At 44.5% G+C, this 17009-nt stretch overlaps 1 protein-coding gene and 1 long non-coding RNA gene across 2 annotated transcripts in view; one reads left to right on the top strand and one right to left on the bottom strand.

Moving 5' to 3' along the window:
* LOC143503737 (E3 ubiquitin-protein ligase TRIM39-like) overlaps positions 1-8632 on the bottom strand; it is an 81205-nt gene extending 72573 nt beyond the window's left edge. The window contains exons 1-4 of the mRNA XM_076995695.1: positions 8087-8632; positions 7623-7718; positions 7282-7512; positions 6986-7008 (exon numbers count right to left, since the gene is read on the bottom strand). Coding sequence (XP_076851810.1) covers positions 6986-7008; positions 7282-7512; positions 7623-7718; positions 8087-8491 — 755 coding nt within the window. The 5' untranslated portion in view covers positions 8492-8632. The remainder of the gene's footprint in view (positions 1-6985; positions 7009-7281; positions 7513-7622; positions 7719-8086) is intronic.
* Positions 8633-9640: 1008 nt separating this feature from the next.
* On the top strand, positions 9641-12265 carry LOC143503736 (uncharacterized). Its single transcript, XR_013127229.1, has 3 exons — positions 9641-9755; positions 10376-10556; positions 11612-12265. It is a non-coding gene; the product is annotated as an uncharacterized LOC143503736 (long non-coding RNA).
* Positions 12266-17009: the final 4744 nt, after the last annotated feature.

Raw genomic sequence — 17009 nt, 5'->3', positions numbered from 1 at the left:
ATAAATTCTCCAAATCCAACTGGTGCGTTGTAGGAGTCATCTGTCTGTCTAATTAAGGAAGGGGAACTCTTTAATGAGGGCAGAACAGTAAAAGACGGACTCCTCTGTGATTTCTACAACAGTGAGTAAGATATTCTGCCTGTTCTACATCTACTAGTGTCAAGATGTCAGCAACAGGGGAAAATAAGTATGAAACGAGATCAGAGTGTTCTCACTCATCAAATATAACAAAATCATCAAAGCACTCTGTAAGATCTGCAGCTAGCTTTGCTGCAATAGAAGCACGAGCTAAAGCTGAAGCCGCACGGGCAAGGGCATTGCATGCACAGAGGGAAATTGATATTAAATTTAAAAAGGCTCAACTGAAAGTAGAGGAGACGTGTCTCGATGCCACATTGGAGGCTATACAGCAAGAGAAGGAGGCTGATGCTGCTTGTGCCGAAGCTAATGTTTTTGAATCGGCAGTAGATTTGGCAGCTATGGGGGAGCTCACTAGGGTTTATAATGTCGACCAATGGTCACTCTGTCATTCAGTTGAGAGAACAAAGAAATATGTTCAAGAACAGTGTGCTTATATTAAATCAGATGCGAGCACTGATGACCCAGAGCAGGATGTAAAGGCTGCCTTAACTTCCTCAGCAGCTGCTAACCTCAACTCTGGTGATGATTTCCAGAGACATCACAAGCTACTAAGCCTAAGTGAGACACAACGTCTGTCCGTAAAAGCCACAATGCCAACGGTAACAGCTGCTCATTCAAGGCGGCCGCCAGTGCAATTCACACCGAGAAGTGAAGGAGGTCATGTTGCACCACACACGGCATCTGAACCAAGGAACCGATGGACGCCCAGGCAAGATACAGGGGATTATAGTTATCCACGGAGAGGAGAACCCAGTGCTGATGCATCAGTGCTGGGAAGGTTCTTAGCTCGCCGTGAGCTACTCACAGCTGGACTCACAAAGTTCAATGACAAACCCGAAAATTACTGGGCTTGGAGGTCCAACTTCTCTAACGCCATTGAAGATCTGGGTCTGAAACCTAGTGAGGAGCTTGACCTTCTGATTAAATGGCTTGGTCCAGAGTCGACGGATCACGCTAGGAGATTGAGGTCAGTTCGTATCAATGACCCAAGTCAGGCCCTCAGTATGGTCTGGCAGAGATTAGAGGAGGTTTATGGATCACCAGAGGCCATGAAGGCGGCTCTCTTCCACAAGCTTGAACAATTCCCTAAGTTCTCCAATAAAGAACCCAAGCAACTACGAGAGCTAGGCGACCTTCTCCTGGAGATACAGGCAGCCAAAGAGGATGGGTTCCTGCCTGCCTTAGCTTACCTGGACACTGCGCAAGGCATTAACCCTATCTTGGAAAAATTGCCGTTTAACCTGCAGGAGAAGTGGATGGCGCACGGTACTAAGTATAAAGAAAAACACCACGCCATCTTCCCACCCTTTTCTGTGTTTGCCGACTTCATTCGTTCAGAAGCAAGGATGAGGAACGATCCGAGCTTTGCTGCAGCAGTGCCCCACAATACGCCACCTAGAGGGGAGAAATACTCACCTAGGTCAGCTAAATCCGTAGCTGTGCATAAAATAGAGGTGGCCAATCACCCCAAGGAGAGCGAGACTAAGGGTTCAGGCAACTTTGATAAAGAGTGTCCCATACATAAAAAGCCCCACCCCCTATCTAAGTGTAGAGCCTTTAGAGCAAAACTGCTGGACGAGCGTAAGGCCTTCCTTAGAGAAAATAGTATTTGCTTCCGTTGTTGTTCTTCAACCTCTCACCAAGCTAAGGACTGCAAGGACATCATCCAGTGCTCTGAATGCAACAGTGACAAGCACATCGCAGCCCTTCATGCCGGTCCTGCACCATGGTCGACAAAGCCTGCTAGCGGCTCCTCAGAAGAGCATGGCGGGGAGGGAGAAGGACTTTCTTCCGCTTCAGTCACTACCTCAATCTGCACAGAGGTCTGTGGAGACAGCGCAATTACTAAGTCATGCACTAAAATTAGTCTGGTCTACGTATATCCTAAAGACCGACCTGAGGAGAAAAGGAGAGCATATGCCATCCTGGACGACCAGAGTAATAGGTCACTAGCCAGGTCATCATTCTTTGAGATGTTCAACATAGCCAACGACACTTCTCCTTACACACTCAAAACCTGTGCAGGTGTGTCAGAGGCTGCCGGCCACAGAGCCAGGGGGTTCATCGTGGAGTCGGCTGATGAAAAAAACAGTCTAGCTCTACCTACACTCATTGAGTGTGATCAACTGCCTGACAATAGGGCAGAGATACCTACGCCAGCTGCTGTGATGCACCATTCACACCTGAAGTCCCTCACCTCAAAAATACCTCCTCTTGATCCGGAGGCCGAGATCTTACTCCTTTTAGGAAGAGACATGATCCAGGTGCACAAGGTTCTTGAACAGCGCAATGGCCCCCCACATGCTCCCTTTGCCCAGCGATTAGCCCTCGGCTGGGTGATAGTAGGGGATGTGTGTATTAATGGCGCGCACGCACCCTCGCCTGTGAATGTCTACAGAACTTATGTTCTTGAGAATGGGCGTCCCAGTGTCCTTTGTCCCTGCCCCAACAAGATCGAACTCAAGGAGAAGCTCAATCTCATTGGCCAGTTTCAGGATCCTTCATTCTCCAATCAACCATCCCTGCCAAATGACAAAACCCGACTCATGGGGAAGTTCATCTTCTGTAACACAAGAGATGATGAGAAGACGGCCCCATCTATGGAAGATATTGCCTTCCTGACAATTATGGAGAAGGAACTGAAACAGGGTGATGACAACAGCTGGGAGGCTCCTCTCCCCTTCCGGAGCCCACGCCAGCGTCTGCCAAACAACTGTGAGCAGCCAAGGACTCGTCTTGCTGCAGTTACCAGGACGCTAAGGAAACACTCAGAAAAGAGAGAGCATTTCATTGAGTTCATGAGCAAGCTCTTTGAGAATGGTCATGCTGAAGTAGCACCACCTTCCCCACCAGATGAGGAGTGCTGGTATCTACCGTTCTTTGGAGTATATCATCCTCAGAAGCCTGGGCAGGTGAGGGTGGTATTCGACTCCAGCGCGCAATACCAAGGGGTGTCCCTCAATGATGTCCTTCTTACGGGCCCAAACATGAACAACAGTTTGCTCGGGGTATTGCTACGGTTTAGGAGGGAGCCAGTAGCAGTAACCACTGACATCCAGCAGATGTTCCATTGCTTTGTAGTACGTGAGGACCATCGGAATTTTCTGCACTTCCTCTGGCATCGTAATAATGACCTGGATGATGATGTCATTGAGTACAGGATGCGTGTACATGTCTTTGGAAATAGCCCGTCACCGTCCGTAGCCGCATATGGGCTCCGAAGAGCTGCTGCAGAAGGAGAGAGGGAGTATGGAAAAGAGGCTAGGCTATTCGTTGAGAGGAATTTCTACGTTGATGATGGCCTCCTGTCTGTCTCTTCAGAAGAGGAGGCCATCACTCTTCTTCACAATACTCAATCCATGTTGGCTATCTCCAACCTCCGGCTTCACAAGATCTTATCTAACAGGGTGGGTGTGATGAGAGCTTTCCCTTCTGACGACCTGGCTAAAGGGGTGAAAGACCTGGATCTTAGCATAGATCCCTTTCCCATGCAGAGAAGTTTAGGGGTGAGCTGGGATGTTTCAGATGATGTGTTCACCTTCCGCGTTGCTGATGGAGAAAAGCCATACACAAGACGTGGGGTCCTGTCGACAGTAAACAGTCTGTTCGACCCATTAGGTTTTGCTGCTCCTGTGAGCATTCGAGGAAGATCCATACTGAGAGGGCTTACCACCGAGTCATGCGACTGGGATGCCCCTCTTCCTGAGGAAAGGTACAGGGAATGGAAACTGTGGAGGGACTCTCTGAAGGAACTTGAACAGCTCAAGATCCCGCGTCAATACACCTCCATCTCTCTCCGCCAAGTAAGTAATAAGGCCCTGTGTGTATTCTGTGATGCTTCCACCACTGCTATAGCTGCTGTTGCTTATGTGAGGACAGCCAATACGAGTGGCGATGTGGAAGTTGGGTTCATGTTTGGCAAAGCCAAGCTCGCTCCACGTCCAGAAACCACAGTCCCAAGGCTCGAGCTGTGTGCTGCGGTCCTGGCTGTAGAGATTGCAGACACACTTGTAGATGAGATGGACACCATCTTCGATGCTGTGACCTTTTACACGGATAGTAAAGTGGTCCTAGGCTACATCCACAATGAATCAAGACGATTCCATGTTTATGTGAGCAATAGGATGCAGCGAATTAGGAGGTCAACAAGCCCTAATCAATGGAAGTACGTGCCCTCCGGCCAAAACCCTGCTGACCACGGCTCACGAGCAGTCCCTGCAGGCAGTCTAACTCACACCACATGGCTACGCGGACCACCATTCCTGTTGACAGCTAATGAAGTTGAACCAACGTCTAGTTCCTTTGACTTGGTCGACCCTAACTCTGACTCTGACATCCGCCCGCAGATCACTTGTCATTTCAACAGGGTTACCACTAAGCAACTCGGCCCTACACATTTTGAGAGGTTCTCCAGCTGGCGGTCACTCAATCGAGCAGTTGCTAAACTCCTTCACACAGGGCAGCTGCAAGGGTTGGCACATGCATGAAGGGCCCAATCCTACAGAAGACTTGGAGGAAGCGAGAAACATCATAATACGGTCGGTCCAACAAGATGCCTTCGCGGAGACTTTGGAATGCATTAGGGGAGGAATAGACATTCCCAAGCAGAGCCCGCTCCTTAGCCTGTGTCCTTACCTTGACAGTGCAGGCATCCTCAGGGTTGGAGGGCGCTTGTCCAAGGCAAACATGGGTAGCAGAGAGGTTAGTCCTGTAATCTTACCTGGGCAGAGCCATGTCACAACCTTGCTAATCCGGCATTATCATGAGCAGGTCCAGCACCAAGGGCGGCACCTCACAGAGGGTGCGGTGCGAGCGGCAGGGCTGTGGATTATTAGTGGGAAACGTCGTATCTACAGCATCCTTCATCACTGTGTCACATGTAGAAGAAAGAAAGGAAGATGGAGACTCAAAAGATGGCCGACTTACCTGCCGACCGCCTAAGCACAGATCCTCCCTTCACATTTGTGGGTGTGGACGTCTTCGGACCAGGGGCGGATTGGCCAGCAGCAAAAGATGGGCTGCACTTTTTACGTGCATGAGCACCAGAGCCACACATATAGAAGTTCTGGAGTCAATGGACTCTTCGAGTTTCATCAACGCTCTACAACGGTTCTTCTCACTAAGAGGGCCAGCAAAACAGATCAGGAGCGATTGTGGCACCAACTTCGTCGGCGCCTGTAAGGAGTTGCAGATGAACTCTGTGACCAGCGACAAGGAAGTGCAAGGATATCTCGGTGACAATGGGTGTAAGTGGATCTTCAACCCACCACACTCTTCGCACATGGGGGGCAGTTGGGAACGACTAATCCAGGGGTCACCAACGTGGTGCCCGCGGGCACCATGTCGCCCGCGAGGACGTCACGAGTCGCCTGCGGGCTTGTTTTAAAAATAGCTCACTATAGTGCCATGCACCAAAGCGCTGCATCGTTTATGTTTTTGCTACTATTATAGATTGGCCGCGGTTGCTAGCGGTCTTCCCGCTTAGCAATTGACACTCGCACTCGCACCCCCCCCCCCCCCCCCCCCCCCCCGCTCAACAACTTTTCATTAGATTGATGCGAATTCATCTGGTAGCCCTCCGCAATAATTGGTCTCCAAGAAGTAGCTCCCAGTTTCAAAAAGGTTGGTGACCCCTGGACTAATCGGACTGGCGAGGCGGATCCTAGACGCGATGCTGTTGAAGGCCGGCCCAGAAAGGCTCGCGCACGAGGTCCTGACCACGCTCATGGCAGAGGTCTCAGCTATTCTAAACGCCCGCCCTCTGGTTCCTGTGTCGACAGACCCCAACTCCCCATTCATCCTGACGCCTGCAACACTTCTCACGCAGAAGGTTGGTGCCCTCCCTCCTCCCAAGGGTGAATTCGACAAGAAGGACCTCTACGGCAAGCAGTGGAGGCAGGTCCAAAGCCTCGCCACCACCTTTTGGCATCGATGGAAGGCTGAGTACCTCCCCACTCTGCAGAGACGCAGGAAGTGGAGAAAGGAGACATGCAATTTGAAAGAAGGGGATGTTATCCTCTTGAAAAATGACCAGTTGCAGAGGAACAACTGGCCCATGGGCATCATCATCGAGACTTTCCCCAGCACGGATGGGAGGGTAAGGAAGGTGGAGTTCAAGACTTTAAGGGACGGGTCAAGCCAGACTTTTCTGCGGCCAGTCTCTGAGGTCGTCCTACTTTCCCCAGAGACTGATTAGTGTTTATAGTACCTAAATTCACCTGGATAAAAGGTGGCATCTTTTTAGATACCAGGCGGGAAGTGTTCTGGACTGGGTTCATTGTAAAAGTATTCTATGTGTTATTTACCTTTCTTGCCACTAGGTGGCGTTTGAGATTTACGGTAAGCCTGTGACGTATATAGAATGTGACCGTTAGTTTTGTTTTGTTTGTCAGACCAGTTTTGAACACGGAAGATTTAACAGCTTACATATTTGCGCCCATCGTCATGTGAAATCACTTGTAGAAGCATCGTCTGTCAGTATTTTCATGGATATGTTTATGTATAAACATAAGATGTGTATATTTCTGCAGTTTGTAATTTCATTGATGTAACCGTTGTTGATCATTTAGCATCTCGCTATTTCATATGTTAAGCTAGTTAGTATCTTGCTAGGCTAGTTCTAGGCTTTATGCTTGAAGTAGATGTACTAGATATGGTAATAAGTACATATTTTTTGCTGATTGTGTGTCTTATTTTGCTTCTTTATTTTAGTTTACCCCTTTGCACTCTGTTGATTTGAATAAATTCTCCAAATCCAACTGGTGCGTTGTAGGAGTCATCTGTCTGTCTAATTAAGGAAGGGGAACTCTTTAATGAGGGCAGAACAGAAATAATAATCACGTACTGTTTCAATGTGGACGACACGTTCTGAGAAGGAAACAGAGGGACAAACACAGAAAGTGAAATCAAATTTTAGTCATTTTGTTTATATGAGGGTCAAACATGCATCTTCCTTATATGATAATAACATCAATGTGTCTAAAGACCCTTACACACACACACACTCACACAAACTAAAACAATTGTCAAAACATTTTATTTATGCATTTGTGTGTGTGTGTGTGTGTGTGTGTGTTTGTGTGTGTGTGTGAGAGAGAGAGAGAGAGAGAGGGAGAAAGATACAGACTGAGTGATTCTTACTAGTAAGAACGGGATGTTCTCAGCTTCCATCTCCTTCTCTGTGTTTCTGATTTGATCTGAAAGAGATGCTATTTCTCCACTCATCTCCTCAATCTTCCTCCTCATCATGTGACTCTTCAGCTCCTCTTCCTCCTTCAGTGCAGCTATTCTTGCTGCTTCTTCATCTCTTAGAAACTGGTGGATCTTCTCAAACTCCTCCTTTATCTGCCTCTCTGTGTGCTGGGCCTGATACTGGAATGGGAGATGATGAGGAAATATTAACTGTCCAAATGTGTGTGTTTCATTATGGTGTACGTGGACAGTGATCACAGCACCATTCAGAACTCAGAGTGACCTTTCACCTTAATGTGTGCTGCTGTTTTCTCACTGGCTTGTTTATGTTCCTCTAAGACCTTCAGATGCTGCTGTAGAGACTCCAGTGAGGTCTTGAGTTTGTTCTGTAAAAATGGCAGAGGACGGTACAAGTCTTACAGGATTTAATCTCAGTGTCTGTATCTGTGCTGGAGATTACAAAGATTACAAAATAATGTCAAGAATGAAAAGAATACCACGTTTACTCTTTGACCAAGTTTCGTTTACTGTAAAATAGTAATACTATATATTTACAGTATGTGTCTAAAAATGTTATTTATATTTTAATTTTGAATAAATAAACTTTAAATATAATAACTGTGAAGGTTTGATTTAATTTCAAATCCCATCCCCTGACAGGTTTAATCTAGCCTATTTAATATTCATTTCAAAATAATCTAAACCATGGAAGAAAACAGATATTACAGTTAAATATATATAGTATGTTTCATACCTTAAAGTCACAAACAGCTTCATCTACTGGACAGCAGTCGTGAGTTTTATGTGCCTTTGAAATCTGACACACCACACACACAGGCTGTTGGTCCTCCAGACAGAAGACTTTGAGTTTCTCATTGTGCAGACCGCAGAGCACTTCAGACCCTGCTGAAGATCTCTGACTCCTGCTCGCTAGAAAAGACTCACACAGGTTCTTTAGTGCAAGATTAAGAGGAGGGTTGGAATTAAAGGATCTTCTTCTACAAACTGGACATTCTTGAGATCTCTTGGTTTGCCAGAACTGCTGCAGACAGGTTTTACACACACTGTGGGTACATGGCAGTAAAACAGGTTCCCTGAAGATGTCACAGCACACAGGACATGAAAACTCTTCTTCTGACAGAGTGTTTGTAGCAGCCATTTCCTCCAACAGCTGCTGTAATAGATCGTTCTGCCCAAACGTCAATTCCTTAGTCTAAGTGTAGTTCTTCATCCAGGTTAGCGAGTTTAAGGAGTTGATGCCAGAGTTTAGAGATTATCTAAACATTTATGCCCGACGTGAGTCAAGACAGGTGTGGCATTCAAAGATTTACTCACTTAAATGGGCAGCTGTGTACAGGGAGGAGGGGACTGTTTAAATAATTCAAAAAGATGAAAACCTTTATGATCTTTCCACCAGATGGCGCCAATTCACTATTGATTCACCTGATTGAATCGGAGAACGTCAGCTAACACTGCCTTAGTTTTTACAGTTTAGTTACAGTCTGTAATGTCTCCTTTTGCCCAAACATCACTTTCACATTTAGGTCTTCTGTCATAAACACTGTAGCACAGGAGAGAATCAGTCACTGTAGTCCTTTATCCAGCTGAGGGAGTTTAGTCTCCTTTCATAAATAAGGCAGAAATAAGTGAATACCAGATTTAAGAGGTTCTCATTATATTAATTACTCACCTGAACACAGAATTAATAAAGACTAGTGTGGTGTTACATGGTTAACTTCCTTGTACATCTGTGTATGGAGGGGTGGAGCTGTTTGTGAAGGAGATAACAAATAAGGTTTGTAGTTGGTAGTTTGTCCTCACTAGGGAGTAGTAGTCCACTAACAATTAATAATTACTGATCACGAAAACCTCAACTCAGTCTGTGTGTATTTATAATTATATAATAATAATAATAACCTTTATTTGTGAAGCACCTTTAATACATACATGCAACTCAAAGTGCTTTACAGAATAAATAAAAAAGAAACATTAAAAGGAAGCAAAAATAAGAAGACAAAAGGAAAAGAGAAATTAAAGATAAAAAGGAAACAAACACAATCAGGGTATCTGACCTTTTTAATACCACTCACAAGAAAAAATAATACCAGGGTTGCCAACTTTTCAAGATCGCTTGAGGGTGTGGCGAGTGTAAGTTGTTGACGGGGGGGGGGGGGGGGGGGGGGGGGGGGGGGGGCGACAGCACACGGGGACCTCGCGCAGGGGCGGAGCCACCGCGATTACGTCATTGTCGGCACTCGGAACCTCGCGCCGGTCGCGATGCCGTAGAAATACTCCCATGGACTCCTATGGTAATTCAGGAATGCGGAAGTAAACGTGCCATGGGGAGACCAATAGTTCCAAACATGCTATAGTTCCAGCATTGAACTGCGTTTATTTGAAGCATTTCTGCGGCTGTTTTTTTGGTAAGTTAATGAATTATTCATCGTTTCCTATATAATCCTCCATAAATGTGATTAGTATTACTGTTATAGTTAAGTGGTCACTTGTTAGTTTATTTCTGCATTTTAGATACCTTTAGTAAATAATTTTAGTAAAATACTGTGCTCTTCTTCAGGGCTCTCATTACTGTGCTTAATTGCAATTTGACATTCATTACAAATTTTGGAATATTTGATTACTTGATTCACAATGTAGCCTGTCAGATGATAGAGAGCACAGGTCTCCATTTTTGTGTAGTCAGGTGAGGGTGTAGTCACAGGGTTGTGCTCCAACAGGTCATCCACTCTGATGCCAGGACTGGGAAATTCCTCTTTAGCATCCAGGAAGTCTGCCAATAGGCTACTGTCATCCTCCTGATAGCTTCCTGATTTTAGTGTAATAAGAAACTGTCCAACTGATATTGATCTTAGTGCCTGGTGAAACTCTACAGGAGTTGGGACTGGATTCCTCTGTCTTATGCAGCTAAACAGGTTTTCAAGACAGTCTTGTGTAAACCTGCTTGTCAACACAAAAAAGTGTCCCTGGGCCAGCATGTCTTCTTGGATTGACAATATTGTGGATGTTGCCATAATCGTTTGCACAGGTTTCCAGCTACCCTGTCGACCAATCTTCAGACCATGAAACAACTGGTTCATTTGCTGAAGGAACATGATAGATTTATGATATTGATGGTTATTATGCCTGCTCAGTGCCATTACTGGGTGGGGAGAAGACATGATGTCAAACCAGTGGTTCACCTGCTCCAGGAACCATGCTATTGTCAGGTAAGAGTCAGCTCGCTGTTCTTGCTCCACCATGTATTTCAGCCCGGCACTTGTTGTTTTGCTAAAGACATTTAATGCAGGGCCTTCCTTCATCTTGTCAAAATGACTGGGGTGAAGGGTTTTATGGGACACATTTGGAGCAATTTTTTGTGTCATCCCCTCTTGAAAAGCCACCAAATCTTGCAACGGGCCAATCAAAGCTTCACAGGAAGAGAGCTTCTCCCTCTCCACTATATCTGGAGGAATTGTAAACGTCTGTCCACGGACAAGGGCACTTCTCAAGTTCTTAACTAGATGTGGGACATCTGGCATAAAGTATAGCCTTCTGTCTGGTTTTGCTGGATGTGGAATAGATGTTTTATTATGGTCCACTCCGAAAGCCTTCCACATTGCCCGTTTAGGGCTGCCCATGTCAGTGGTGATATTAATAACATGTAGGCCTATGGAGTCTGCTCTGTGAATAATGTCTAAAATGAGTGGTTTATAAACTGCCCCATCAGTGGAGTTACCACTGTAGTGGTAAGCCACTACTTGTTTCCAGCGTGTTGTGCTCCCTGCCAACATAAAAGCACATGCATGCGTTGCTTCTCCTGTGTGGCCAGGTAAAAGTCACATCCCCATAAAGCTTTCCTGTTCCCAGGTGCAGTTCCACGCTTGGTGTGATTGACATCTCATCAAGAGTCAGCACACATTCCTTCTCCACCACATTTAGGCTATCTACCTTCAGCTTAAGCATGTCAAACACTTCCCCCAATATTCCTGGTTCCATCTTTATAAACTGTAGTCTTCTTTGCAGGGTACTAATGTCAGGGAGAGGAATCTTCATGTCCTGCAGGAGCTTGTAGCCTTTTGAGCCTGTAGAGTTTTATGGCCTTTTTAATGTCATTACCCCATCTGATGCCCCTCTTGCTCTTCATTCCAATTGCATTCATCTGAGTTTTAGAAAAAACTGCTCCACATTTCTTTTCCCTAACTAAATTTTTTCTCCGTAGGACTGCATTTATTCTTTTTTGTCGTTTAAGGGCTGCTTCTAAACATTTTATTTGTGTTTTGAGGTTCTCCCTCAGGTCTCTCTCACTTGCCCCTGGCTCACTTGGATGCTGCACACTCGTACTTGGCTCACTACTTTCTGGTATACCTCTCTCAGTCTCCTCACAGCCTCCACCTTCCCTTATTTCACTTCCCTCACTTTCCCTTCTCTGTCTTTCCTCATTTCCTTCAGTAATATCTGAAATTATTGCATGGCATTGTTAGGTTTAAAAAACAGGGTTAGCAATTGAAATACAAATTAACTTTATTAATTATAATCGTATGAATTATTATTTAAAATCATTCATACCAAATTTTATTTTAGGACAATATGTGTGGTCACTCGTCACTGCAAGAGAAATGACAGGAGATTTTGGGGTTCTCAGAGCAGGGGCCTTCCTTTTCTTAGGCTCAGGACGATGGATAAATATGGTTGGAACAGCATCAGCTTTCAATTTCACTTGGCCTGTTTTGGTTGTCGTGAATTGTTCTCCCTCAAAGTGTGCCTGCAGAATGAGTTTAAATTCCTCACAGAATCTCAGACCACATATCATATCTTTATTTGAAGTCAGGTACGCAATGCAACACAAAAATGAAACAATAAATCATGATCTGCACATATGGTGTATGAACAGAACTTACTGCACATAGTTTTCTGCTTCTACTGATTTGGGCCAACCACTTTTTTCTTCTGTAGGTATCTTTTGGAAACCCATACATCCGGATCCCTTTCTCGGACCCATTGGTACATCCAAATGCTGCACAGCCAACCATGTTCAATAAGAAATCAATCTGTAGAAGTTTGATGGGAAACGAAAATGTTTAATTAATTTATGTATTTAATGATGTTATTTTAGTGTTGTAATGTGGCTAATGAATTAATTTATGTATTTAATGATGTTATTTTAGTGTTGTAGTGTAGACTACAGAATAAATCTATGTTAAATGTGTTTTTAGTGTTGTTTTGTGGACTAAATAAATCTATGCCTGAACCTTTAATAGTGCAGGCTGCTTCAACAGGCTATTTGTAACTCTAGTTTTGTTCAAAGATACTATAAAAAATTATATCAATAAATATTTTTATCATCAAGTTGTTAGTATGTGGAAAATGATAATTAATCCATATTATGTTGTAATATTTACCAGAAATACAGTATCCGCTGATGTCTTTCCCGCTTAAAACCATTCAGTGCTCGTGTTTGATTGGAACTGTACGGGGCTCCATGAACCACGTGACCTCTAAGCGGCGAGATCACAGAGTGTCGCAACTCTCTCTTTCTACGGCTCTGCCTCTCTTACAATCCCCCGCCTACTGATTATCACACACACCTGTCTCTAATTCCCTCTCACTCCTTACAAGTCCACAGGTCCTGCAGGTCGGTGCGGTGCAATCCCACGACACCATCCTCGTTGTCTGCTGCTTCTGTCACCCAGTTACATTTCCCTGATGAGTAAGCTGCACAGAAGGAGCTGCACTGAAGGAGGAAGAGGAGCAGAAGAGTCACATGATGAGGAGGAAGATTGAGGAGATGAGTGGAGAAATAGCATCTCTTTCAGATCAAATCAGAAACACAGAGAAGGAGATGGAAGCTGAGAACATCCTGTTCTTACTAGTAAGAATCACAACTGCCGCTCTGGATGGAGGCGACCAGTAGGGGGCCCGCCGTACCGTGACACAGGGACAATACAGCAGAGGAGGAGGTCAGGAAAACACTTACAGATCAAACACTTAATCAGGATCAATACAGCAGAGGAGGAGATCAGGAAATCACTTACAGATCAAACACTTAATCAGGGACAATACAGCAGAATGATCATCACTCTTATACACTTGGTCTGGTGAACATTATTTATTATGGTATCATTATGGTAAGAGATTCCAGTCAGGACATCAGATTCATATTTCTCACATGTAATACATTCACATTCAGTGGACTCAAACTTTCTGATGATTCAGATTATAAAAATTTAATGACAAAGAAATTTAAAAATAATATTTTCTAAGTTAATAGTCAATAATCAAGGTCATGATTCTAATATTTTGAGGAAAAACGTATTGAATTTTCTAAGATAGTCAAAATATATATTTATAAATATAATGTTCGTTATTACATGTATTCAGATTAATTCAAGGCAACATTAACTTTGCTGTTCCACTGTTACTGATATCTTTGCTGGTAAGATCCTCATAGGAGAGGAACTGTAATTACAGAATAAAGGGAAAACAGTGTCAGTAAAAGTGTGTGTTATAGTGCACAGGTGTGAACTGGTTAGAAGATCAGTGAATGTCACTTTCCCCCTGTCCCAGTCCAGCTGAACTCTGACCCTCTGCACTTTCTCTGTAGGTGTGAGGAAGTGAGGTGTCTGTCCTGTGCACTGTGTCCAGTAAGTGCCCATTAGGTTCACCAGACCCCACACTGAACCCCGGACCCTCTGTCCCTTTCTCCATTCAGACTCGCTAATTACACCCAGTGCCCAGTGTTCACTGTCTCCAACATCAACATCCCAGCAGTGTGTCCCTGAGTTAAAGCCCTCAGAGCCCAGGACACACGCACACTCATCAAATCTCTCTGGATTATCAGGAAGCAGTGAGTTCTGTGGTCTGTATTCTACAGTAGTGAGATCATCAGACAGGTGGAGGTTTGGATGTGCAGTGTTGGGGTCCAGAGTAACAGGGTCTGAGGAGAGAGAACAGAATGAATCATCATGTTCTTCATGTGTTTATGTGATGAGGTCACATCTACAGACTGCAGGCCCTTTACTCTGAGTGAAATTCTGCAGTAGGTTGATAAGAAGGAAGTGATGGTGTTCCAGGGTTGCCAACTCTCATGCATTGAGCGTGAGACACACGCATTTGACCGTCTTCACACGCTCACACGCCACACTTCCGAGTTCTCACGCCGAAAAAAAAATCTAGTTTATTTACCTCTGATCCACATCTATGATTCAATGAGTTACTAGTTCGCTCTGGCGCCAACCACTGGCGATCGATCGCGATATAATACTTAATTTGTGTCCATTTTACACCCCGCCCGGTAACAATTTACGTTCGCCACCCCCACCCCCCACCGTCAACAACTAGTATTCAATTCACCCCCCCTCCCCCCATGGACAATTTACATTCGCCACCACCTCCAGGTTCAAATCTCACTCCAAGTGATCTTGAAAAGTTGGCAACCCTGGTGATGTTGTGTGTTCACCACACACCCCTGCAGTACTTGTGTGCTTGTTTTTCATTAATATATTAATTAGTGGTGGAACTTTAACGCGTTAATTTCGATTAATTAATTACAGGAAAATTAACGCACTAAAAAAATTAACGCATTTTAACGCATTTAACGCATGATACACTTTTGCACCGTGGAACGTTCCACTTCCACCCTTCGTTACCACCTCAACGCAAAACATGTTGGGGCTAACGCGCAGGTCAGTAATGATAATTTAGCTGCTAAATGTATAGGGTGACCAAACGTCCGTATTTCCCGGGACATGTCCGTATTTCACATCCTGTCCCGGTCGTCCCGGGTTTTTTTAAGTGAGGAAATGTCCTGGTTTTTAAATTACCTTCATTGGACCATTAATGTTACTCGCTGGTTAAATGTGTTTGGACTGTGTGCTTTTGAACTCGGCATGAGCTCAGTGTGTGTGTGTGTGTGTGTGTGTGTGTGTGTGTGTGTGTGTGTGTGAACGCACCAGAACACGCTTCTTGGACCTGCCCATCAGTGAGCAGCAGCTCAGTGCTGTGATGTGTGGGGAAAAGAAATCCATCCAGAGTCTGATTACTACCTGGTAATCTCAGCCAGAGTCTGATTACTCCCTGATAATCTCACCCAGAGTCCGATTACTCTCTGATAATCTCCTCTCACACCTGGACATGGCCTGAAGACGGACAGTGTGAGCACATAAGAGAGATGCTGTACATGGAGGTGTTTCTCAAGTTAATTTTGTGCCTGTTGGGAGCTGTTTTATGTTTGCTGGCTGTAATGTTTTATGTTTTCTTGCCGTAATGTTTTATATTTAATGGACATTAAACCCTTTGCTGCTCCAGCCTTCTGCTGCTTCCTCACCGTCACACACTAATATATCACACAAACTGGTTTGACTTTGACCTGAAATTAAACAAATGGTGTAAGGCAGATGTGAAGACTGTATTCATACATTTGTTATAGAGACTAAATTATTTGGGCTGTGACAGAGTCTTGGGTCTGTGAGAAGAACATTTAATATGTTTGATTTTGGTTCTTTCTCTGTGTCTCTTCCTTCAGTTTAGTGTCTAAAGTGACTGGTGATCTTGAGAGGACGTGTAAGCAGGAGCATCTGTGAGGAAAACACAGGTGGTTTAACATGTCAGTATTTCACAATCAGACCTAGAAATCCAGTGTACAGTGTGTGAGGAGACCAGTGTGAGGAGACCAGTATCTTGCTCCCTGAGTAAACGTTCCTTCTTCTCCATTACATCTTCTCGACTGGTTTGGAGATACTTTACCCTTCAATAATGGCTAATAACCATGTTTGAACTTGAACATGTATTTCATTGTTTTTCTACTTCACATTTAAAAAATATACTGCATTGTTTCACATTTTTCAAAATGATGATAAACATGAGTCTAAGCATTTCTTTATAGAATGTCTTTATAAACAACAAACTAAAGATTGTGTATGTATAATAATCATGGTGTTTACTGCCATGTTTTTCAATAACTCTAATAATTTACATTTATAATATAAAGTGTCTAATTTGTGTACAGATTAAACAAATTCTAAATAAAAGCAAATGAAACCGGTGCGACTACGAACACGCTCACAAACGACCCATATCCATGGAACTACAAACATGGACATAACGACACGCAGACAACGTAGCGACACGCCCACAGGGAAGGGTCCGGAGCTGTGACCGTGACACATGGGAGATCCAAAGACATTATACTGATACGAAAACAAGTGCAGATATCAAGAACAGGCAAAACCAGTACAAATGGGATAAGTAAAGAATCAAGAAACCAAAGCCTCAATAAACCAGGAGCAGTGGGAACAGAACCAACCAGAGAGGAGCAGAACAGATCAGTAACTGGAAATAATCAATGGACATGATCGGTATGCATGAAGGAGACATGACAGTCATTCATAATGATGACACTTTGTGAACAGGACTGGAGAGTGAATGGTCCACTGTGGTGCTCCTGTGTTGCTGGTCACTGTATCAGAGGAGCCGTCCCTGATCCTGACATGTTGTGGTCTCCCCATAAGGTAGTCAGTAATCCAGGTGACCAGGTGCATGTCCACCTCCATCTCCATCAGCTTGTCTCTCAGCAGTAGGGGCTGGATGGTGTTAAAGGTGCTGGAGAAGTCAAAGAACATGACCCTCACAGCACCGCTCCCCTTGTCCAGGTGAGAGTGAGCTCTGTGCAGGAGATGGAGGAT

The sequence above is a fragment of the Brachyhypopomus gauderio genome, unplaced genomic scaffold, assembly GCF_052324685.1.
Source record: "Brachyhypopomus gauderio isolate BG-103 unplaced genomic scaffold, BGAUD_0.2 sc230, whole genome shotgun sequence".
Classification (NCBI taxonomy): Eukaryota; Metazoa; Chordata; class Actinopteri; order Gymnotiformes; family Hypopomidae; genus Brachyhypopomus; species Brachyhypopomus gauderio.
This window is presented reverse-complemented; position numbering and strand designations above follow the sequence as displayed.